Source organism: Anguilla rostrata, chromosome 4 (genome assembly GCF_018555375.3).
Source record: "Anguilla rostrata isolate EN2019 chromosome 4, ASM1855537v3, whole genome shotgun sequence".
Taxonomy (NCBI): domain Eukaryota; kingdom Metazoa; phylum Chordata; class Actinopteri; order Anguilliformes; family Anguillidae; genus Anguilla; species Anguilla rostrata.
Genome location: NC_057936.1, coordinates 58,453,103 through 58,476,041, shown reverse-complemented (window position 1 = coordinate 58,476,041; position 22,939 = coordinate 58,453,103). Strand labels below are relative to the sequence as shown.

The 22,939-nt window shown below is 40.7% G+C and overlaps 2 protein-coding genes across 14 annotated transcripts in view; both read left to right on the top strand.

The window, feature by feature from the left end:
* Nucleotides 1-3,383, top strand: part of dab1a (DAB adaptor protein 1a) — a 288,815-nt gene extending 285,432 nt beyond the window's left edge. For all 12 annotated transcript variants that reach the window (XM_064333517.1, XM_064333513.1, XM_064333515.1 and 9 more), the window contains one exon: nucleotides 406-3,383. In XM_064333517.1, coding sequence (XP_064189587.1) covers nucleotides 406-450 — 45 coding nt within the window. In that variant the 3' untranslated portion in view covers nucleotides 451-3,383. The remainder of the gene's footprint in view (nucleotides 1-405) is intronic.
* A 3,420-nt stretch (nucleotides 3,384-6,803) lies between these two features.
* On the top strand, nucleotides 6,804-22,712 carry LOC135253780 (FYN-binding protein 1). Of its 2 annotated transcripts, XM_064333506.1 has the most exons (20): nucleotides 6,805-6,996; nucleotides 7,352-7,760; nucleotides 8,387-9,950; nucleotides 11,026-11,208; nucleotides 11,398-11,776; nucleotides 11,928-12,040; nucleotides 12,344-12,369; nucleotides 14,173-14,213; nucleotides 14,812-14,947; nucleotides 15,412-15,571; nucleotides 15,779-15,905; nucleotides 16,128-16,159; nucleotides 16,284-16,347; nucleotides 17,543-17,577; nucleotides 19,332-19,386; nucleotides 19,915-20,007; nucleotides 20,230-20,246; nucleotides 20,608-20,641; nucleotides 20,833-20,918; nucleotides 21,318-22,712. In XM_064333506.1, exons 2-20 carry the CDS (start codon nucleotides 7,752-7,754, stop codon nucleotides 21,329-21,331), a joined length of 3,168 nt encoding a protein of 1,055 aa, XP_064189576.1. In that variant the 5' UTR covers nucleotides 6,805-6,996; nucleotides 7,352-7,751; the 3' UTR covers nucleotides 21,332-22,712. The 2 variants fall into 2 exon arrangements, with proteins under 2 accessions (XP_064189577.1, XP_064189576.1); XM_064333507.1 differs by having other exon boundaries at nucleotides 6,804-7,760; nucleotides 17,543-17,581; nucleotides 19,336-19,386.
* The last annotated feature ends 227 nt before the right edge of the window (nucleotides 22,713-22,939 follow it).

Here is a 22,939-nt window from a genome sequence, read left to right as displayed (position 1 = left end):
TGGTACCAAACAACCGCGGCGCTTGGTGTCATAGCAACAAGAATGGGTTTACTTTGGGGAAAAAAAGAAACCTATTTCCTGCGCAACATAAAAAGCAAATGTCACCCTCTGCACGGGCAATCAGAGAACCTAGCCTTCTGTGAGCAGTTAACACGTTTCCCCTTGCTACTCCTCTGCTCCTTCAGCTTGAAAGGCCTAACATATGGTATGCTGGGGTACTCAAAATATCATTTGGCAGAGAAACGTGCTCTTTGACCTCTTGCAAATGAAGTGCACTTCATGTTTTTTTTTTGTTTTTTTTTTTGGGTACCACCCCATGGCATTGAAATGGGCTGTGCGTACGTGTGAGATGTGGCGTGTCTGTGTCAGTGCCCCCTGTGCTAACCGCGAGTCTCCCATCCGCAGGGGAAGGATCCTCTCTACGCCCAGATTAACAAAGGGAAGAAATAGGAACCATGGGAACACTGCACAGGGGTGAGCGGTGCTGGGGATAGACGGGAGGTGAAAGACTTTTATTCGTCTCCCGGCTGTGCGTATGCATATGTGAGAGTGTGAGTGTGTGTGTGTGTGTGCGCGCACGTGTGTGTGTGTGTGTGTGTGTGTGTGAGTGTGTGGGATTCTGTACTCCACTGCGACAGGTCTCCCCTTGACCGACTGGGCTTCTCCAAGCAGCCCTTTCTCCAGTGGAGCTATCTGGCCTGTCGAGGCCAACGCCGCTTCACTGTCTGACTCCCAATCAAAAATGGAGATACAAATTTTTCCCTTCCTCTCTCTTTCATTTGTTTTTTTTTTTTTTTGTACTGTACTTTCCTCGCCTGCAAGGATCCCTCTATTGTCAATGAGATAGCAACCACAGCCGCAAGGACCTGTTTTTCTTTTATGTTGTTTTTTTTTTGGACCATGTCCACACCCAGCCTTATTAAAGTTTCTCTACACGTAGTTTCTCACCAGATCCCTCCGACACAACCTTTGCTGCACGTAGGAGACCATGTGGATTAGCACCTCCCTCCTTCTTCTCAACACAACACATACAGAGAGAGATTGTTTCCTATAATAATAAAAAAAAAATCTACAGAATTACTGTGTCGCTGCATAGGATTGAATGGAGCCTCTGGCCACAATCACAATGCAGATGAAATGTGTCATTTGATTCAATGAGTGGAGTAATGGATTCAAATCATTTATGGGATTATGTTTTATTTTCTTTTTCTTTTTATGTTTGAGTGTCTGCTGCTAGAGAGCTATGCAGAAAAGACTTGCTCTGTGAACCCTTAGCTGAAGACACAAGGAGTGATTTGCCAAATTTTCTCTTCATGTAAAGACTCAGAAGGGAGCTGAAGTGGACACTGAGGCATGGATATTGCAAATCTGATTCTGTGATTGAACTGTTCATTCTCTATAGCTTTTGTACAATACTAATTAAAAAAAGACATTGAAATGGAATTTTTATTTTATAAGTCAATCGAGCCGTTGGGGTCAACTCTATAAGTGTTTTAGGGTAAAAATGGCTTTAAGGCATCTGAACTTTGGTTTGCCAAATTCATTTTGTAAATAATAGTGTTCATTGTTTCACCGGGACTACTGCGGCATAAAATAGGCAGACCTCAGTGATGCAAACTTTAGGTGGTACCCAAGCAATATCAGCATTTTGTCCCAATGGTTTATTTTGCTCGTTTGTCGTTTTGCTTTCTGTTCGCGAGTGATATTTATGTAAATCCACAGGATTCGATTTGGTGAAAGCAGCCGTTGCGGTAGTAGATTGAACTAATCCCAAATTCGCTTTTTACTCTGGTGAAGGCTACTGCTGGTGTTCTACTCAAGCAGGGGCGTGAAGACAGCGCATCAGAAATTATGACCAGTAATAATTTTAACTCACCTCTGCCCCTCAGTACAGGGGGTTGCTAAGAGACATGAAATCAAGAATAGAGGAAGATTCAGTTCAGTCATGCACCCTGTCTCAAACAAAGCCAAATGCTGCCCATGTCTGTGCTTACATCTCAAACTCAGATGGCTGCCTGTTAACTGAAAGAATCAATTCCCTTTTAACTTCATAGCAGTCTTTGGCGTCAGCACATATTAGTTTAAGGTTTCTTAAGATGGGAGATCACTCCAACTTTGATATTCTGGGCGCAAGTAAAATTACCCAGTAAAAGAGAGTTCCTGCCACCTGAGAATTTGGATTCAAATAAGCTGAATAACAGGTCAAGGAGTGATTGGGAAAGGATGTGAAATATTGTAAATGACCGTGTGTGGCTATTAGCAAAACAATATTAAGTTTTTATCCGCCCATTATGTGTCTTATGATTATAGCTGCATATATTTGCATTTTTCACTGCTTGGCTATATGCCTGCCTCAGGCCTGTGAGCAGCAATGAAGTTTGGCACTTAATTGGGGAGGGTGGGGTTAAGTTGTTGATTTACTGAAAACATCTGAAAAGTTTTGCTATATCATAAGGTGCTTGCAATGGCTGTTTCCATCAAGAGCCTCTTGCTGTTCATTCACAGGTGTCTCCTGAGTTCGAGTTAGAAACGCCTCTCTGTACATCACAAGGGGTCACACTTGGGTAAATGAAAAGATAACACTGGATGTGGTTCTATGGCCCATTATCTGATTGAAAGGGTCTGGCCTGCTTACTCCCAGCCAGGAATAAGCCCCCTCTGTCTTGGCTATTTGGTCCTGATGAGGTTTGAAGTGTTTAAACAAAGTATTGAGTGTCATCTTCAGGGCCAGGTGCATGAAGTGGACACTGGGGAGATGACTGAGATGTCAGGGCTTGCTCTCCAGAAATCCAGGGTTACTCCCGGGCTGTCTAACATGCAGAAAACTCACAAACACGCACGTACAGAGACATACAGACAAATAGAACACACACAAACATGCATACATAGTAGATGGTCAGCACCTAGATCATTCTTTCGACTCAAAATAGAATCCAAACAGACTTATACAAAAAACACAACAAGGGAGAAACCACGGAGATACCACTTGTCTCACGCCTGTTTCTCAAGACAAACTAGGGACTATAGATATCAGTCTATATACTTTCATTTGGGGTCGTCAACCTTTTTTTGGTAATTTTGTTGCCTGTCATCATCTACTCTACTTCCTATTTTATGGCCAGAGTCCCAATTTAATTTGAATAATTTTTGGACTAACTAAATTTGAAAAAAAAGAAAAGAAAAAGGGAACATTGCTGTTTGAGTACATTTCTAGACCTATTTTAACTTTACCTCAGCTAACAGTTTGTTAATGTAAATTTACACATTATTTTTATCTTTATGAATACAACATTCTACAGTGGATTTTTAGAGGATTTTTGTTTTCTCTTGCTTTATGTATCCCACCATGTAATACTGTTACAAATAAACACATCCCAAAAGAGGCTGTGTGTTCTTTTGTTCATTGAGTACATGATCATATGGTGCATTTTCTGATTTTATGTTATGCCTACGTACAGTGTATGAGATGTTTCAAGCAAATGCTGTGGCAGTGCCACTTCAAAAAGTCTCATTGACACCAGCATGAACACGATGGCCAGTGAACTTTGAAATGTGCCCAAGGACAGTATTAAATTACTTGCCCAATGGATCAATCCATTCTCCTCTGTACACATCCTGACAGTAGAGACAAGTCAGTGACTTGCACCACAGTGTTATTATTTTCTTTGCTGTTTGGTCTACTATTCCTAGTTGAGTATTGTTATAAAGGCAAGCTATTTTGAGGCTGAACTAATCTTATATGCTTGGATGAACTATGTGTCTAGTTATCCAGATTTTAGGATTAGTATATCTGATATATTGTTTGATTTATGACTACGCCAACCAAGTAATTACTGAATGTGAACAGCAACAAGACATAGCCAGCAAAAAAAAAAACATGAAAATAGTGTTGCAGCGGGCACCATGGAACTAGTTATGTGCCTTCAATTTAAAAATAGATTGAGATAACCTTTTTGAGAATGAATGACTGACTAGTCACTTTGATCACATTAGATCATCAGCTGGATAAGCTGCACCTACCCAAGAAACATTGTACTGACATATGTGCTGTGAAACATACTGTATCTCATCCATACCAGTGCCCTGTTGTTTTATGTTATTTTTTCACTAAAGGGTGAGGTCATTTTATTTATTTTTTTATTTATTTATTGATAGACACTTTCCGGAGGGTTATGTGTTTTCGAAAAATGTAATTAACCATTTTCTATTGTAATATCACAGAAATATCACTTGGACATATTGCATGTATTATATTTTTCAGTTTTAGAAATAAATTGCAAAGGCATGTCTACCACACTAAGATGCTATGTGAGGATTACGCTTATGTCAAGTCTTCTGGTTTAAATTCAGTGGTAGATGGAGACATCAATCATCATACCATTTTCATGTAACAGACTGTGTTGCCTCAGTGTTAGGTAGGATAGACCTCTGCTGACACAGGAGTTTCCGGAAGCCGATTCGATGACATCAGGGCACTGACCAAAGCAATCCGTGCTAATTGAATTGACTTCATTGTACTTTCATGCTCTTTTTCAGTATTAGCAACATGAGCAGCTCCATCTGAGGTTTCATTCCTGCATCCAGATGAAGAATCTGAGGACATTATTTTAAGTGGCCGATATTGTACGTACATACAGTGCCGCTATGTGTATCAGTGCAAAATATCAAAAGCTCATCATGTTCCATTGTGCTTCTCCTGGTAAGAAACATCGTGTCCGTTTAAAAATTGAGTTCCACAGAACTCAGCTTATCTATACATTGGTATTCATGGCAGGCCTCCCCCTCCCCGACCTGCTCTGAATTGATGAAGGTTGCATCTGAACCGAATCGGTCGAGGAGTTCACGTCCCTGGAAATATTGATTCCTGCCGATCTGTGAATATTGAATACTCTGCTACTTCCAGCACACAGCAGCAGCCACGGGGCCAGGGCCCACTTGTCAAGGTCTGGCCTTGGAACTGGGAAATGATTCTTCCACCTCTGAACAGCTATCGCATTTCTTTGCGGGTAAGTAAATAAACTCAGAAGGAGCCATCCAAAGAAGTGCGGCCAATAATGAGCCTTTACAATGGGAAAACGGGTGTCACAATTGGGCGGTCAGCCTGTTACTGATCGACTGAAGGCTCTACAGTGCTGACCCCTGGCTGACAAATTTCAAATCTCTTAATTCATTTGAGTCTGTGTAAAAGTTAGTATTTTCAAGGCTTGTTGATTAATGATTGATGCCATTAAAGAGGTGGAAAATGAGATTCTGTAATATTGGGCTGCTTTCAAGATGCTATTATGTTTCCTTTCTTAATGATAACTGATGCTTTAATGAGGTGAACTTCTGAAGTTCTTCTAATGACTTTTGAATGTCTACAGTTACGTTTTACACTGAATTATGGCTGTTGACAGCTACCAAAATAAGGTTTATTGACCAAAAGTATTGAATTAATATTCACCATGTTGTAAAACCCCATTCTTCCAGAGGGCTTTTTTCTCATTCCACCGGATATGGCATGTCCATAAGGACCTGATGTTCCAGTTATGGCAGGCCACCTCCAGATGTCATCATTTTATTGATGCGCTCTTCTCGTCGTAGATTTGGTAGTAGCTATTCTGGACCTGCCAGAAAAAAGAATAGGCACTGAACACACATTGAACTGTTTCTGGGCGAAATGATTCAATCTTTTAGGGCTTTAGTGAATATGGTATATCAAAAGGGGAACGTGAAGCATTTGTTCAGTGTCCAGTGACATTTAACACGTCCCAGTACACATGGTCTACTTCTGAGCCCCTGAGCTTTGGGGTTCATTTGAGATTGGACTGTGTCCTGGGAATGACTGGGCTGTAGTGACTCTGCTGCTGGGCTGCTCAGCCTTGGCATTAGCTTGTTGAAATCAGCACTTGTGAAAATGCATGCAAGGGCTCTGCCCCATCCACACCAGCTGTGGGGTCTTAGTTTGTGGTACACATGTTCTAAATACACATTCCATTCCTGCAGTGTGGATGTCCATCACATGTGTACAAGTGGAAAATTTGTTTAGGAACACAGTTGTGCCAATGCAGCTCATTTGTCGTTTCTTGTGTTTACACTCTTGGGTACATTGTGCAGGCAAGAGGCTTGAAAAAGCAGCAGGCTGTCCCTCTGGCTGCTGCCTCATGCATTCTCAGTGCTGGCCGCTTGTGCTGGCTGCTTGTCATGCCTGTGCAGCAATGTAGATGATGGTTGTGTCTAACCAGCAGGCATCCAAAGCCAGCAGACGAGCCTGAGAAGGGTACTGCCAGGGAACTGACCAAACATGCTGAATCTACACCAGCCTATGCCAATTCACCATTTTTGCCTTATCGCATGGACTTATATTACGGGAAGTATTTAATATGGGTTTCCCCCTAAACTACTGGGAATGGAATGGAGGTTATATGTTTAACTACAATACAATACAATATCCCTTGGTCTGGAGCTGTTTTTCATGCTTTGGGCTATGTAGGCCCATTAGTTTCAGCGAAGGCAAATTTTAATGCTACAGCACATTCTTGATGATTCTGTCTTTCCCCAACAATTTGGGGAAGGCCTTTTACTGTTTCAGCATGACAATGCCCCCGGGCATGCAGCGAGATCCATATAGGAATGGTTTTGTCGAGAACGGTGAGGAAGAACTTGACTGGCTGGCACACGGCCCTGACCTCAACCCCATCCAACACCTTTGGGATCAATTTGAAAGCCACCTGCGAGCCAGCCCTAATCGCCCAATGAGTGCTCGACTTCGCTAATGCTATTCTGGCTGAATGGAAACATATCCCTGCAGCAATGCTCCAACATTTAGTATAAAGCCTTCCCAGAACAGCGCATGTTGTTATAGAAGCAAAGGGTGGACCAACTCAAGATTAATGACCATAATTTTGGATGAGATGTTGGATGTCAGGTGTCCACATACTTTTCGCCATGTGATGTATATATGTCCCAGCTTTCTCTCTGTGAACTTGATCACAAAATCTGGATTTTGATGAAACGGTAAAATAACTACGGTAGGATAAAGAAAGGAGTTTTACTTTGACTAGGTTGTCTCCAAATACAAGACATTCACTCATTAGCTAGGCTCCTTTAAATAAATCAGAAATTTCCCAAGGAGACTTGCAGTTTGCAATACGCGAAGGAAGCCTGGAATGCAAACTACAAAGATTCACGCTACATTGTCGATTTATTTATTTTTATTACAAAGTACTTCGTTATCTAACTTATTTATGTCTTCCTTATTTAACTATTTCGTGGATTTAAAATTTATTATTGAGTAGATTAAGATAAAGTCAGGCAATAATTTGAAAAAATACTCATTTTTAGTCTAAAACAGTTTTGTCATTATGCTTAGGACTGAGACTGCCACATTCCGTGCCGGATGGACCGCATTCTTGGTGAATGAAATCTGTCAGCTTCTGCTGATCAGTCTGCGTTTAACGGCAAGACTTGTTTAACAAGACGGGCTGACTCACAGTGCTTGAATATTCGCTTAGAACTTCATTGCAAGACCGAAACCGTCGCAGACGCCAGTGAGAGAGGAACGTGCGCGCAAGTGTTATGAATGTATTTTCTTGCCGGAGTACTCTGTAGTTTCCTGAAAAAGAGTGTTTTCCAAGGAGATACCGTAGAACAAAACACCGGATTGTTCCTTCTTTGCGAAGAATCAAAAAAGTATGATTTTCGCTAAAAAGTAGGCTAATCGCAACACAGTGCTGTTCTCGTTTCATTCAGAGGATAAGACGACACGCACAATGGAGCAGGTAGGAAACAATGTGTTTGAATTTTGTGACGTTCAGTTGCAATCAGACTTAAATAAAAGAATTCGAAGATGTGCTAATTCTTAGTACTTACTACTTTGTTTACCATGTGCTTGTTAACGGTATTACACTATGAAACAATTGCTCTCTCACAAGAGTAATGCTGATAACTAGGTTTGGTTGATGACACAATGCTTGTCACGTGTTTCATCTGTAAACTCGAGAATTGTTTGTCATATCTTGATTTCTAAATTGAAGAATTCTTAAGACATGCTGCTTACTGTGAGGGAAAATAACAGCCAAAAAAGTGCATTTATAGGCTTTTCATAGAACCTTATGCATGTACATCATCTGATTATTTCCATTTGTAGGACTCATTGATATATGCTTCACTGTAGTTTGATCATGTACTTATAATCTGATACATTAATGTGAATAAATGCAATTTCTAGGGTAAATCATGATTGGTAATTTGGTTATTATAAACCAGATGTAACAGGTCAGTTCCGTTTCATCAAACAAATAGTTTTTAACAGTCACACTATTGACTGAATTAGGTTTGTCAGTTTTTTTTTTTTCCAGTTTGGAGAATGACCTTTAAGATTAATTCATTTTTTCAACATCCCCAGGAGGCTTCATTGGACTTTAAAGCCCTAAGGGCCATGTTTCAGGAAGAGGCTGCTTTGAAACAGATGAAGAACAAACCTGCCATTCCAGAGAAGCCAAAACTCATCCCCCCCCCTGGTGCTCGAGTTTCCCTTCTGAGCTCCATCAGTGCAGCTGTGGAGAGCAAGAATCCAGTCATACCCAGAGTGGTCTTCAAAGATACTAAGACTGGATCTGAGGCAAAAAGGCCCCTGCCGTTACCAGTGCCCATTAAACCCCCTGTTAGAGATTCAAACTTTAATACAGAAGTGCTGGACCATCAACAGAAGAAAGAGGGAAATGTGGTGAAGTTAGCCTTCAAAGACAGAAAATTGCCCCTTGTGCTGCCAGTACCTCCAGTGGTAGATAAATCTAAACCAGCTCCTCCAGCAAAAAGTGTCCCACCAAAGAAGAAGTCTTTTCTCCCCTTTAAATCAAAATTCTCTAAGGCAGCAAAAGAACCTACAGGAATCACCACAGGTCTCACTAACACCAGCGAGGCACCCCTCAACACCAGCGAGGGTCCCCTCAACACCACCGAGGTTCCCCTCGACACCAGTGAGGTTCCCCTCAACACTATCGAGGTTCCCATCAACACCACCGAGAGTATCGTCAACCCCAGCATAAGTCCCGTCGACACTACTGAGGGTCCCGTCAACACCTTGGGGGATCCCACCATGGAGAGTCCTCCCAACACCAATGAGGCTCCCCCCATCATCAGTGAGGCTCCCCCCAACATCAGTGAGGCTCCCCCCAACATCAGTGAGGCTCTCCCCAACATCAGTGAGGCTAGCCCCAACATCAGTGAGGCTCCCCCCAACATCAGTGAGGCTCCTCCCAACACCAGTGAGGGTCCCATCAGCATCAGTGAGGCTCCTCCCAACACCAGTGAGGGTCCCATCAGCATCAGTGAGGCTCCTCCCAACACCAGTGAGGGTCCTATCAGCATCAGTGAGGTCCCCCCCAACACCAGTGAGGGTCCCATCAGCATCAGTGAGAGTCCCACTGAAACCAGTGAGAATCCAGCCGACACTAGTGAGGGTCCTGCCAGCATCAGCGAAGATCTCCCTAGCATAAGTGAAGGTTCACCCAACACCTCTGAAAGTGGCTTCAACATCGATGACATACCACTACCAATACTACCACCAATGCTAGCTGAGGAGATCGACGGGGAGACCCCAATACTGGAGAATGGGAACATCCCCCACGATCTTGGCTTGTGCTCTGAACCCCAGGCTCCAAGTTCAGAGTTGCCGGATGCTCCACCCTTTGGAGATGATACGGCAGACCAAGAGTCCACTGGGAGCAGGACCCCACCCTGTGACCAGCGTGTTCTAAACGCTCTTGAAAAAGCAAAGAAGAAATTTGTACCTTTTACCTCGGCCAGACCCACGAGCGCTTCCCCTGTCAATGGGGATCAGCCAGGTGAAATGACCCCCAGCCGGCTGTGCCCTGAGCTGCCCCCCATAGACTATGAGGATCCGTTTGGACGAGTATCCTCTGCAGCATCTGTTTCTCCAGACAATAAGATTGATGACTCACCTCTTAGTAAGTTACAGAATAGTAACAGAATAGTCCATGCTTTGGCCACATTCCAAAGTTCAGCATACACTAGTGTGCACTACTCTTATTAGAACTGAGTAGTCTTTGTGTCTTGCAAAAAAAGGCTGGTCTTGCACCAGTTCTAATAAGAGGTTTGAATACCAAGTTTTACAGTAAACTATTTTCTGACTTAACTGACCAACGTGCATTACTTTTAATGTGATAATTATATGAATTATGAATATGAATGGTGGATTCATATTTTAATTGTATTTTAACCATATCGCTGAGGTGAGTGATTCTTGATGCACAGCACATATTCATGAAGTTTTCTACATGCTAATTTTGTACATTTTCTCAAGAAATAGCATAAATCAGTGACTGCTCTGTTAGGATATTCTGACTGATCTGTGGAAAAAGGACCATTCACAAGAGCTATAGAAATAAACAAGCAGCAAGGCTGTCATTCTACTAGAGCAAACGTTCCATCTTGATGGAAGGTCTGGTATTTGAGCTATTTAATGCATGCCATTGTGGTTGTGTACACCTAGATTTCTGTCATTGTCAGGATGTCTGTGAGTTAAAGTAATTTTGTCTCAAGTTTCAAGGAGATAGTTTAATCCTGTGGATGATTTGGAGTAAAACACATTGGAGCCATCTTGGCTTATAACCAGCCTATCACAAAAAGTGAACTAAGCTCTACAACTAACTAGTTTTTGTGTCAATGTATGTTTTCACAAGCTATGATATTGTTCTAAAAAGCACAGAACCTATTCCTTCACAAAATAAGTACTGAGGTCTAGTCTAGTATGTACAAATGAATACCCTTTTTAAAAAATATATATATATGGCTATATTTATATTGTTGAAATTTAGTTTATTTAGGCTTTTTTGTGCAATTTGAAAAATGTATACGACTCCATTCCGATTCAGTGCGAAACATGTACACCCATGCTTCTCTAATGTAACTGAACGTGAATATTTTCTGCAAAGTCTGGATCACTAGGTTGCTCTACAGAGCTAACTGAACAGTTGAAATGTTTTCAAGTTGTGTAACCACTTATTGTTTCTGCTGCTCAAGGGCACTCCTCGCCTTCTATTGAAGGGGGTGTAGAACTGGGGATGGAGGATATAATTCCTCCCCCAAGAAAGTTTCTCCCAGACTTGGAATCTTTGGGCCCTTCGCCTGAGAAGCCTGCAAGACCTCCATTCGTGGATCTCAGTCCCTACGCGACCACAGCTCCAGAGGCTTATGTGGAGAATGGTAACTAATCTTTCGGTGTTCTGCAACTGCACTTAAGTAAGAATGTAAATCCCCCACAGTTCTTTCTTTATGAGTGTAATTCACAATTAAACCAGACAAAAAATCCTCCTATGAACTCCAGATGCCAGTATACTAACTTGCTGTTAGGAACAACCTTTCATTTCTGCATTCTTTTTATGTTTTTCATAGCACTGGAGGCACCAGCAGTTCCGGATCTATCATTTGCAGCACCTGAACTTGACACTCCCGAGTGTGTGCCCGTTGAGTTTGAGGTTCCACAAATAGAGGCACCTGAAGTTCCAGACATTCAGGCATCAGACTTTGAAGCCCCACAGCTATTGACTCATGAAGCGGGGGTTTTTGATTATGCTGAGCCTGGGACTCCGGATCTTGGTGCTTTGAATGTTGGAGCACCAGACCTTGGTCCTCCGGAATCAGGGGATGTTAAACTTGGGGTTCCAGTGTTTGGATCTCAAGAAACTGAGACTCCAGAGGCCGAGGCTTCAGGAATCACTGTCCCTGACTCTCCTGTTTCACCCATTAACAAAGAAAGTGAGCCACAACCAGGGTAAGGCCACAAGTTTGCTGTTATCTAACAGTTCCTTGTGGGAGGAGTTGAATTGCAGCAAGCCACTTGGCTAACTTTGCTCATTCTACATTGTTCATTTTTGAATTGTGAGTGCTTTATTCTACTGTATGATGTGTTCTGTGGCATTTAGACGCCAGCAGGAGGAGAGCCATTATGAAAGCTGTGATAACGTTTATGAGGATGTGGAAGCTAACAAATTTCGGCGAGGTCAAAATGCTCGAAAACGCAAAGGAGCCCCAAAAAGTAAGAGATCGCCAATGATCAGTTTTTAAATTAATAGAATGGAAACATACTTGGAGCATATATGGTTATGACTATATATTGCTAAGATCTCAAAGGTAGCCAATATTTGGATAATATAGTATGTTATTTTAGGATCAGCATAAATGTTTGTGTTTTTTTATTTTGCTAAACTTTTCCATGCACATAAAGCATGTTTATGAAATTGTTGTCAGATAATTTTATCTAAACCAATTTAAATTCATTCATACCTTAAAGTTTTCTCATGTATAGTCAAGAGTTTCTCTTTTGTTTCTTGTTTTACAGATCCCTATGCTGATTCTCAGCCGGTGGTAAATAATATTTTGCAATTTTCCTTTTACACAAATGTACATCTCCAGAACAGTATATAATCACACCCTGTCTACCATTTTGGATAGATACAAAGGCAAAACATCATCAAGGTGACATGAAAAAAATATTATGAATTATATTTATTTACAGGCATAAAATGGATGTTCCGATTCAGTTTCTAATGTGTCAATGTTTTTGAGTGGTAAAGGGTTAGTCAGTCTGTTTTGTGCCACTTATCAACATACAATTGCAAAATCCAAGGAGACAAAACCGAGAAAATGAGCAGTGTACGATTGGAACATGAAACCATTAAAACAGTAATGAAATTCTAACACATATATTAGCCAAATGGATTATTCCTTTTAGTGAGGTACACAAATGATTTACAAAGCAATGAAGCATTAAGCCATACTGATGATTTTCTTATTTCAATTTGGAGTTGGCCTTTGTCGCCCCTAAATTTCCATCCCTTAGCTGCAGTGGTGAGGTTTAAGAGGGCTGTGAATCAATCTGATGACTCCTGATGAAACAGTTGTCCAGAACTGAACTGGCAATGTAATTGGGTAATTTGAAGCAAAGTGGAGATACGTCCCTAAGACTCACTGATAATCTCTGAAATGGAGCCACGAAATATATGTGGACTTCCAATGGCATGTACACAGTAGAATCCTCCAAGATAAAAATGCATCAGGAATGGAGGTCATTCAGAGGTCTTAAATGTTAGTGTACTTTGAAAGTGATGTGTGAACATGGCAATTACAAAATTTGAATACTTTTTAAAATTGGAATTGAATGCTGACTTTACAATAGTCTTAATTATTAAGTAGACAACTCATTTTTCAGCTATAATATTAAAATTTCTAAGTTAACCAATATTCAATGTGGTTGTTGCAATCAGGATCTCATTAGATCAGTAATGAATATATTTTATACATTGGCTATTTGACAGGTATATCTCCTATTTTATTATGGCCCCTTGAACTGTTTTTGTTCTCCCCATCTTCATATTGAAAATACTTGATTTTGTCACATTTTGTTTGTTAGCATTAATACATTCCCCTTTGTAATATCATTGTTTGTGGTACCTTTTTTGATAGTATCTTGATTTCAAAACGTTTTCAATATTTTGTGGTGATTTTTTTGTTTTTGTTTGATTTTTTGCATCAGTGATAAGGCGCTTGATAAGGCGCAGTTCTGAAAAAAATACTTCCTTTCATGCCCGTCCAGTCCATAACCCTGAGGTTCATATTTCAGAGGGTCTACGGTATTTGGAGTAGGAGTATCATTCCAGTTTCTGTGCATGTATAGAAGCACAGCATACATGAGTGCTGCGGCTAAGTAAAGGTTTTAAAATTATTAAAAGACAAACTTGTTGGATGATGAAAGAGAGAGAGAGGGGGAAAAAGCAGGGCTGAGGTGCAGAAGTAGAAGTAGAGTTAGTGGAGGGAAAACACAGATCAAGTTCATTGAACAGAATCACTTAGTCCAATGTTTGGCTCAGGATAATTAATGGTAATTGCATCTGCCTTCTGCTCCTGAGTGTTAATTTTATTGTTGTTGTGCAAACTTGAAAGACCACAGGGACCGTTAGGTTAGATCTGCTTCTGGTATGTGTCCATCTCGAATGACACTGAAATGACATAGAATATTCTATATTATTCTTTGATTGATTAAGTGTAAACCAGGCCTCGCATACCAGGTTATAGCGATTAAGTTCTGTATCACTTCCTTGATTAAATAGTGAGTTTGCTTATCAGAATGTTCTTATCCGTTTTTGATTTATGATTTTTTTTTGTTTACAGAATGAAGAGTCTCACAAGAGTTCGTGGTTCTTTAATTCACGGTATGTCAGCACTTACCACATATTTTTCCTGTGACTTCCTTTGACTGTTTGAAGCAGTCAAAAGAGGGCTGCAGCGTTAATTAAAATAAATAGCACTGACAGCTCCATAATGTGTACTAAAGATGTGTCTTTTTTGTAGAAGGTTGGTTATTAATGGAAGCCATCATTACCATCAACAAATAATCCCAACATTTTAGATTTGGGAGTGTAACAGAAAAGAAAACAAACCTTTAACTTTGTGTGGTATGTAAGCAGGAATGCCAAGTCACTTCCTGGTGCTTCATAACGATTCTCTGCTCTCTACATGTGCTGTGACAGAGGAATGTCATACCAAAGGAATCCAAATCATTTGACATTTCTTGTGAACGGCACAATATGCACTGATCGCATAAGAAGAATGATTTCTTTGAATATTACTCACACAGGTGACATGTGACACATTGCTGTCAGTCTACTGCTGTAAATCATATCTTTATCATGTTGGAGAAGAAAACAGTACTCCTGGTTTCTTTCAATGTTAATGCTAATGTTGGTTTTGCAGTTAACTCAGTACCAACTCGGGTTCTAAAATGAGGTGCTTGTTTGTGAGTTCTCACAGAAATGAGCGAAAGGCAAGCCCAGAGGCTCACGATGACAAAGAACTGAAGAAAAAAGAAAAGCAGCGTTTGGAGAAAGAGAAAAAAGAACAGAAAGAGAGGGAGAAGAAAGAAAATGAAATGAAGAAGAAGTTCAAAGTGAGTATGCATTAAAGAACAAATGAGAATGTATGTAGACAAAGATCAAACTGTAGACCAAAGAAGCAGCACAGTAACTGTGGAGCAGGTGTTTTTAAAATGGTCGTTCTGACCTGTGCTCAGTACTGTTAGAGCATTACCACTGGTTCATCAGCTCAGACCGGGTGCAGGGACCGGCAGGAGAACATTCCTCTGGGACTGAGATGAAGGCAGAGGGTTGTAGCCCTCATGTTTATAGCAGATCAATCTAAAAATGTAGCCTTTCAGAAATCCATTTTTATGAAATTGTGCGTTGATTTGCACCCAAAAGGAAAGCAGCTTAAGCAATTTAATGTGGATTATGCCAAGGATTTGGCTGTTTACACAAAATGCTTTACATTTTTTTTTGTAACCTGTAGGTTACAGTGAATATACTTTGTGTGCTCATGTCATGTTCTGGTCTACCATTCTCTGTGTTCAACCAGATCACAGGGCAGGAGGAGCCCATGTACCAGGCCAAGGTTATCTTACCGAGTAAGGGCCGGAAGGACGACCTGCCCGTGAAGAGCGGGGACATCGTCAGCATCATCCGAACCACCAACTGTCCCAAGGGGAAATGGCTGGCCAGAGACGGCAACAACAAGTGTGAGTTTGTTATGACCCATCATGATATAGCGGTGCAGTGATTTCGCGTAATATTTCCAAAAGGGAAGTTTAAAGCCTTGTCTGAGATGTGGAAAAAGCAATAACTGACGACCGTCAAACAGTCATAAGCAAACCGTTGTTTTTTTTTTTTTTTACTTGTCGATGGTAACTGGAGGCCTGCTTGCATGGCTGTCTGTGCTCTTGCAGATGGGTACATCTCTGTGAAAAGTGTAGAGCTGGATATCAAGGAGATGCTGGAGCTGGGGAAGAAGGCATCCCAGGCTGCAGGCCGCACCACTGCAGTTGAGGGAGAGACCGTCAGTACGGGGAGCAGGTAACCAGGCGGCCATTTATGCTCAGTCTATCTGTAAAATGGCACTAGGGCAGTTCTATTTATAATACTATTCAAATACTGAAAAATGTCTGTTCCTGCTTGTATTGTATTTTTAGTCAAATTTCAAATTCAGTGCAACTCTAAAATGACTGGAACATAATTAGAAATATTTTATTACATTGCCAAGTTGTTAATAAAGATTGTTTTTTCTTTTTTTTGCAGGTCCTCTAATCACCACCCTTTGTCCACTAGCTGTACGTTTTGTAAAATTTTGTTCTCATAAATATGCATTCCGATTTGTTACCGAAAGCTTTGAGAGTGTTGAGCATATTACTACACTGTCGTGGTTATGCACCTAAACGGGCGTTTGTTCTTCAGTTACAGACGACAGTGAGGAATGGACGTGTGACGATGATGACACTTTGTCGCCCACAGAAAACATGTGAGTACGGGAAAGGACAGCCTTGATGTAGTTACACCCCTCTGGAATCACCCTGTCTACAGATTTTTGGATGGTGTTTAATGCGTAGAGGGTGGGGGATGGGATTGTTTGCCTAAATGTGTTATTTGATGATAGTCAGGAGAATACTCTTACGTATTCCTCCTCAGGGTGTAAAATGGAGACAAAAACACGGAAAGAAATAAGCTATTCGTACCTCTCAACAGTATGTATAATATGTGATTATGTGGTTTGCATATACAGTGAAATGCAAAAGTATTCAGATAGTGGCACAAACGAGATTTTTGTTGTGTTGGCTCTGTATCCAGCACATTGGATATGAAATGAAACAATGGGAGGTTAAAGAGCAGACTGCCAGCTTTAATCTGAGTATACTTACATCCATATCGGGTGATCCATGTTGCAGTTACAGCTCTTTTTATACATAGTTCCGCCACTTTTGTGGAGCAAATGTAATTGGACAAATTAACATAATCTGAAATGAAGTAATCTTATTTAGTACTATGTTGCAAATCCTTTGCTTATGGTGACTGCCTGAAGTCTACAACTCATAGGCATCACCAGACGCTGGGTATCTTTTGTGGTAATGCTCTTACAGGCTTGTACCACAGCCATCTTCAGTTCCTGTTTGTTTCTGGAGCATTTTGCCTTCAGTCTTGCTGAAGTCAAGACTGCAAGGATTTGCAAGACAGGTGATTGACTCGGCCAGTCAAGAACATTCCACTTTTCGGGCCTGAAAAACTCCTTGGTTGCTTTAAAGCAGTGTGTTTCGGGTCATTGTCCTGATGCAAAGTGTAGTGCCATTCAATTAGTTTTGAGGCATTTTATTGGATCTGAGCAGACAAGCTGAACTGCCGCTTGTCCAATTAATTTTGCTCCATTAAAATGTCGGACTATGTATAAAAAGGCTTGTAATTCCTACATGAATCATCTGATTTGTTTGTAAATACTCTCAAATTGAAGCTGACATTCTGCACTTGAACCTCATGAAGTCCAATGTGCTGGAGTACAGAGCTAAAACAACAAAAACTGTGTCACTGTCCCAATATTATTGCATTTAAATGCATATAGTGTGTGTTGGTGTGTATGCATGCTTTGTGCATTCATGAGACGGTTTGTAGTCTATACTGCTTTGATTCATGCTATTGTCATTTGTGTCATTCCTTTGCATTTTCAGAGGGAACAGTCAGACTGCCCCAGTGGTTGATGTGTGTAAGTACAAGTCTAAGTGTGTATTATTGTACACCAAGCTGGGCTCAGTCCAGTCAAGCTGGCTATGTCAGCAAGGTCTAATGTAGCCAAATGGGCTACTTTAGTAGTCAGTGGTGCCACAGCGGTGTATCCTAGTAAACAGAATATTTATAAATATGCACCCCATTTCAGTTTGCTTTATTGCAGCCAAATAATAGTAGCTGACGGAAGCAATTTGGTATATGCATGAAACTGCTTACTGTCTAAATAGTTTTACAGTTACTGTCGCCTTATTTAAAAAAATGTAATCCCAGCCTTCCTGCTGGCATTTGGGAGACTGCCATGATTGGAATATCATTATAAAAAGAAAAAGAAAAGTGGCCGGGCACTGTGGTGCACTGTGGTTAGCATTGTTGCCAGAAGGAGGTTCCGGGTTTGAGACCCGGCCAGCCGGATCCTCTGTGCATGGAGTTTGCACGTTCTCCCTGTGTTCACATGGGTTTCCCTGCCATTGCCCTTTACCAAGGCACTAGCCTCAGAACTGGAGTTGGTTGCTGCACTGTGGCTGTCCACTGCTCCAAGCTAACTAGGATGGATCAAATGCAGAGGAAAAATTACCCCACGGGGTTCAATAAAAGTCCGTCCATCTGTACTGGTGTCAGTAAATTTGTCCAGGCAATGGCATCTATAAATTATATAATTGCCTATAAATAATAATTGGCTGCATTACATTAAACCTCCTCACCTCCAGATATTTTAAAGCAGTTTCAGTTTGTGTGTTACCTTAATGACATGAAAATGAGGATAGTGGTGTTTTTTGGTTCTGCCCTTATTGACAGAAAGGGCCAGAATAGGTCCCAGCGTATGCAAATTTACGCACGGCTAAACACGGGTATCTGTCATTCCATCAGGTTTAGTATCTCCAATAAACCTTCATGTGTATCCGACTCTCGCTGTCCTCCAGTCGATCAACACGTGTCTTTTTTCTGATTGGCAGACGTTCTTCTTACTGAAATCCCACAGCAGGATTGAAGAGTTCCCTGATCTGCTTGAATAGTAAAAGTACACAAGTGTACCTGCTTGAGGACTTTAGGGTGTGATTGGACAAATTCAGTGCAGTTTGTTTCTCGAGATTAAACTTAGATGATGCAGTTTGCTGAATTCTGAGCCCTCTGTATAAAATGGCTGACTGCCAGTCGTTCTTTAATTCTTTTACTTGGGGTCGTTAATTTAAATAGATTCAGGGAGCAATTGCTGCAAGGCTATCATGAATCTGGCTTGGACATTTCCTACAGTATTTTATGGCTAACAGTGATACGTGTTGTAGAGCTAGTAGTATCTTGGCTTGCACGATTGAACATAATGATTTTTAATAGAAAATCTTTGTGATTATTTACAGGCTTTTAAATATTTCATCTACAATGTTGAAAACACATATGTTGGGGGGTAAATTGGAAGCATTATGTCACATGTACCTCCATCCAGCACTTATTGTACCTTGTATCATTATCTTCATGTTGTAGCTTCAGAGAAATGTTTACTGTGTGAACTGGACTTAATGTGTTCATGACTATGAATAACTGTACAAAATGAGTATTGTACCTTATAGGACCTGTGTTTTGGAGTTTCTCCAATGACCATCGGTATGCACTTATTGTACATTGCTTTGGATAAAAGCATCTGCCAAATAAATGTAATGTAAATGTAATGCAAAAGCATTATCAGTATGTAAACTTTTCTGTAGAGGTAAAATTCTGTGCCTCATGCCCTGACAGATAGCAACCATGCAGACGCTGTTGATGGTGGCAACTTGGAGGGCAACAATATGCAGTAAGTTTTCTTCATTTCTCCACCTGATCACAGCTATTTCCAGGACAAAGCATTGATTACAATAAGGTTGAATTCTCAATTAAATTTCATAGTTAAGAAAAAAAAAAGTCAATACAACATATATACTTACATACATATAAAAGTTGCTGCAGTTCAAAAGATCTAGCAATTGTCCTTGGTTCTTACGAATAATAAATTACAAAGCTGAAGTGTAAATTGGAATTCATAAAATGATTTGTAGCTCCTCAGATGGAAATTGTTATATACTGGAAGTTCTTGTTGATGTCATGTTGCTTAATTGTTTATTATGCAGTCAGCAGTCATATGCTGCGTTCTCTTGTGTGAGCCCGAATATTGTAATTAACTGTCAAACCTGGGAGAAAATAATCTGCATATCAGAAGAATAATGTTTTTAAAAAAAAAACATTTTACAGTTTTGACAGAAGTAATATCCGAGACTGATTTTTTTTCTTGTATTTTAATGTCTGGTATATATCAACAATACATTTTACACTTTATTTTTTTCAGAGCAAGACACGAAGCACTTCAGAAACTGGCTACCTTCTTCCAGCAGCCCAGAGAAACCACTGAACCTGGGATAGACGACAGTACTACAGAGGGGTATGTTGGCCTTTATGCTTATTCAATTATTATATAATTTAACAATTAAATATAACAATAAGGTATGCTTGAGTAATAATAATAATAATAATAATAATAATAATTTAGATTGTTGAGACTTTATTCACAAATATTCAGTGCTCCTTGGATTACCTAGCTGATTTATTGTCTCTCTTCCCCCCCATCCACACCCCCCACACCCCCACCCCCTTCATACTGAAGAACTGAAGAACCATCCAGTAAGTGCATGTGTAATATAAATGCAGCGCAGCTGTGCAGTGCTTTGCCCTTTAAAGCTGCAAGTGTAGTTCTGTAATGCTTAAGTCGACATGCAGCTGCTACAGCACCATTTCACAGTTGGCCTGAGGGCTGAACTGTATACACTACAAGCTGCCATGAATAAGGACATAACTGAGGCGAAGAGACGACACTAAGACTACTATAATTCATTTGTAAAATGGACCCTTAGCAACATTTAGTTGCTGTTGTGCTTTTGGAATCATTCATTCGAATAGAGTTTGTCAGAAAGTGTTAAATAAATAATGAGCGGACGTCGTACGAGATTAAACAACACTGCGTTTGTTTTTCCTTGGTGCGCAGGCCTTCTGTTTCCAGCGGAGGAGTCGAGCTACCTGTGAGTATTCCCTGACTAAGTATAACCGCATACCTGGATCGTGTGTGAACGCCTCCCGCTTGCTGTGGTCGGACCGGCGCGGCCTGTTATTCGCGTCGAAGAATGTCGCGAGGCGCGCTGGATCCTAATTGGCCGCCGTGCATTCCTGGGCCCGTCGGGACCGTGACTTTGCTCTCTGTTCTCTCGAGCAGCGAGCACGAGGAAGTCATGGAGATCCTTCCTCCCCCGGAGCTGTATGCAGACAGCGTGAATGACGACCTGCCCTCCCTGCCCACGAGTAAGTGCGCCTGACACTGTCACTCTTCTCCACTGGCAGTGCCGTTTGCCTACGCACTGTTTTGAGTACCTTTTCTCATATCTGATCATTCGTTGTTTATTATTTAAGAAGTCGCTTATTATGAATCAGTGTTTGGCCAGGTCTGTATTAATGTGGTGTCGGCAGTAATTGCTCTGTGGTGAGTTACACGGGCCACCCGATGGACATCTTCAACTTCCCAGGACTGCCATATTTCATACCGGCAGAGAAGACCAGCTCTTCTGATTGGCTGTTATGGCCAGGGATTCAGATCCAGAGTAGCGCTCTTTGCAGTACGCTTGAGGTACCTGTTGAACCTTTCAGCGTTTCTAGCCTTGTATTAACCCATGCGTGTTTATTTATTTTACTTGGTTCCCACAGTTGGAGTGGAATGAACAGTTTGAAAATCGGACATCTATCGCAGGGCCTCCACTTGGCCAGCCACATGTCACCATTGTTGACTGTTTCAGGGTGGAGAAAGGCATAATTCATCCAAGACACTGGGAAAATGAAATGTTTGTCAAGTTAAGACTCTCTTGTGCTGTACCGATGAAGAATGAGAAACTGTTTTTTTCATTTTTTTAAACATTTTGTTTAGTAATGAAGCTTTTGATGGGTGGTGAGAGTCCAGTCTCAGAAAGAACCAGGATTCCCAAGGTCGTTGGATGGAATTGCGCATTTTGTCAGCGAGTGCCTGTGGTGAACTGTGTGTGATGTGTGATTAAAGTAAATTGAAAATCTTTTCACCTTCAGGTCAAGAACTGTTCAGTTTGGATTTGAGGGAAAGTAGAAAACGATTGAAACGGTGATTATAGTAATAATGAAATGTAATAATAGGGGCGAAAGGTCTTTCTGATGTTTGAAACTTAAGTGAGGTCAGTGACAACAGTTACTTTACTGGTTCAAAGATTACAAATACATTACAGAGATCATAAGAGCAAATGGCTCTATTGACTGGACATTGTTGATGGTGAAATTCATCAGTCAGACTTACTTTCTTAACTTAGAAACAAGTGTTGATAAACATTGAACTTCATCACTACCACTGAATATCAGGTCCACATTTAACAGATTCATTGGTCCAAAAAACTATCCATTGTTAAACTGTTACAACAGGAACTTTGTGGGTAGAGATTTGTTATACATTTGATAAATTAAAGTGTCTTTACTGAGTGAATGTTTACTCTCTAATATACAAAACAAGTATAATGGAGGTTCTTTGAATTTATAACTAGTATTAGGAACGGGGATAAAGTCTTTATGATATTGTGCTTTGTGTGGCATATTTCTTTGTCTTTTGCTGTTGAGCAAAATATATATATATATATATACGTATCAGTATGTTTCTTTATGATCTATTACAAATAATAAGTATTCTTTTTGTAAGGGCACCTCCTGTTTAACTGAATGTGAAAATGCAAACAATAACCAATCGTATCAATGATTGATGTATGTGACTCTGATGTACTTGCATATCGGTGTGAAAGGAAGATAAAGATGGTCTCAAGCATGATTTTAGGTTCCATTCACCATTCCTTGATCTATTTATCAACCCATCTCTCTCTGTCAATCAGGTGATGCATTTCCTATCATCATGAATTAAGGTTTTATGTCCTTTCTCTTGGTCATCAAGCTATAAGCTCATCAAGCTTGACTGAGTCTTACCAGACTCTCACTGCTTTGGTGAAGTTTGAGTGTTGACATCGATGCACACTCAATACACTGGTAGAATGAAAAGTCCTATGAATGTGAATTCAATAAATGTCATAAACAATACACTGTATCCAGATTCTTTTTTTTTTTTTTACAATAAATATTTATTAAAGTGCAAATCAGAACATCAACACCATGCAGTGCGGTACAATGACATTCAAAACCAAAAAAAAGACAAAATGTACGATTTGCAGTCCAAAGGCTGCGTGTCGATTTATCACACTCCCAACACAATGGAAAAACACACACAGCGGCGGCCCCCTCCCGTTTCCATAGAAAGCAGCGTGAGC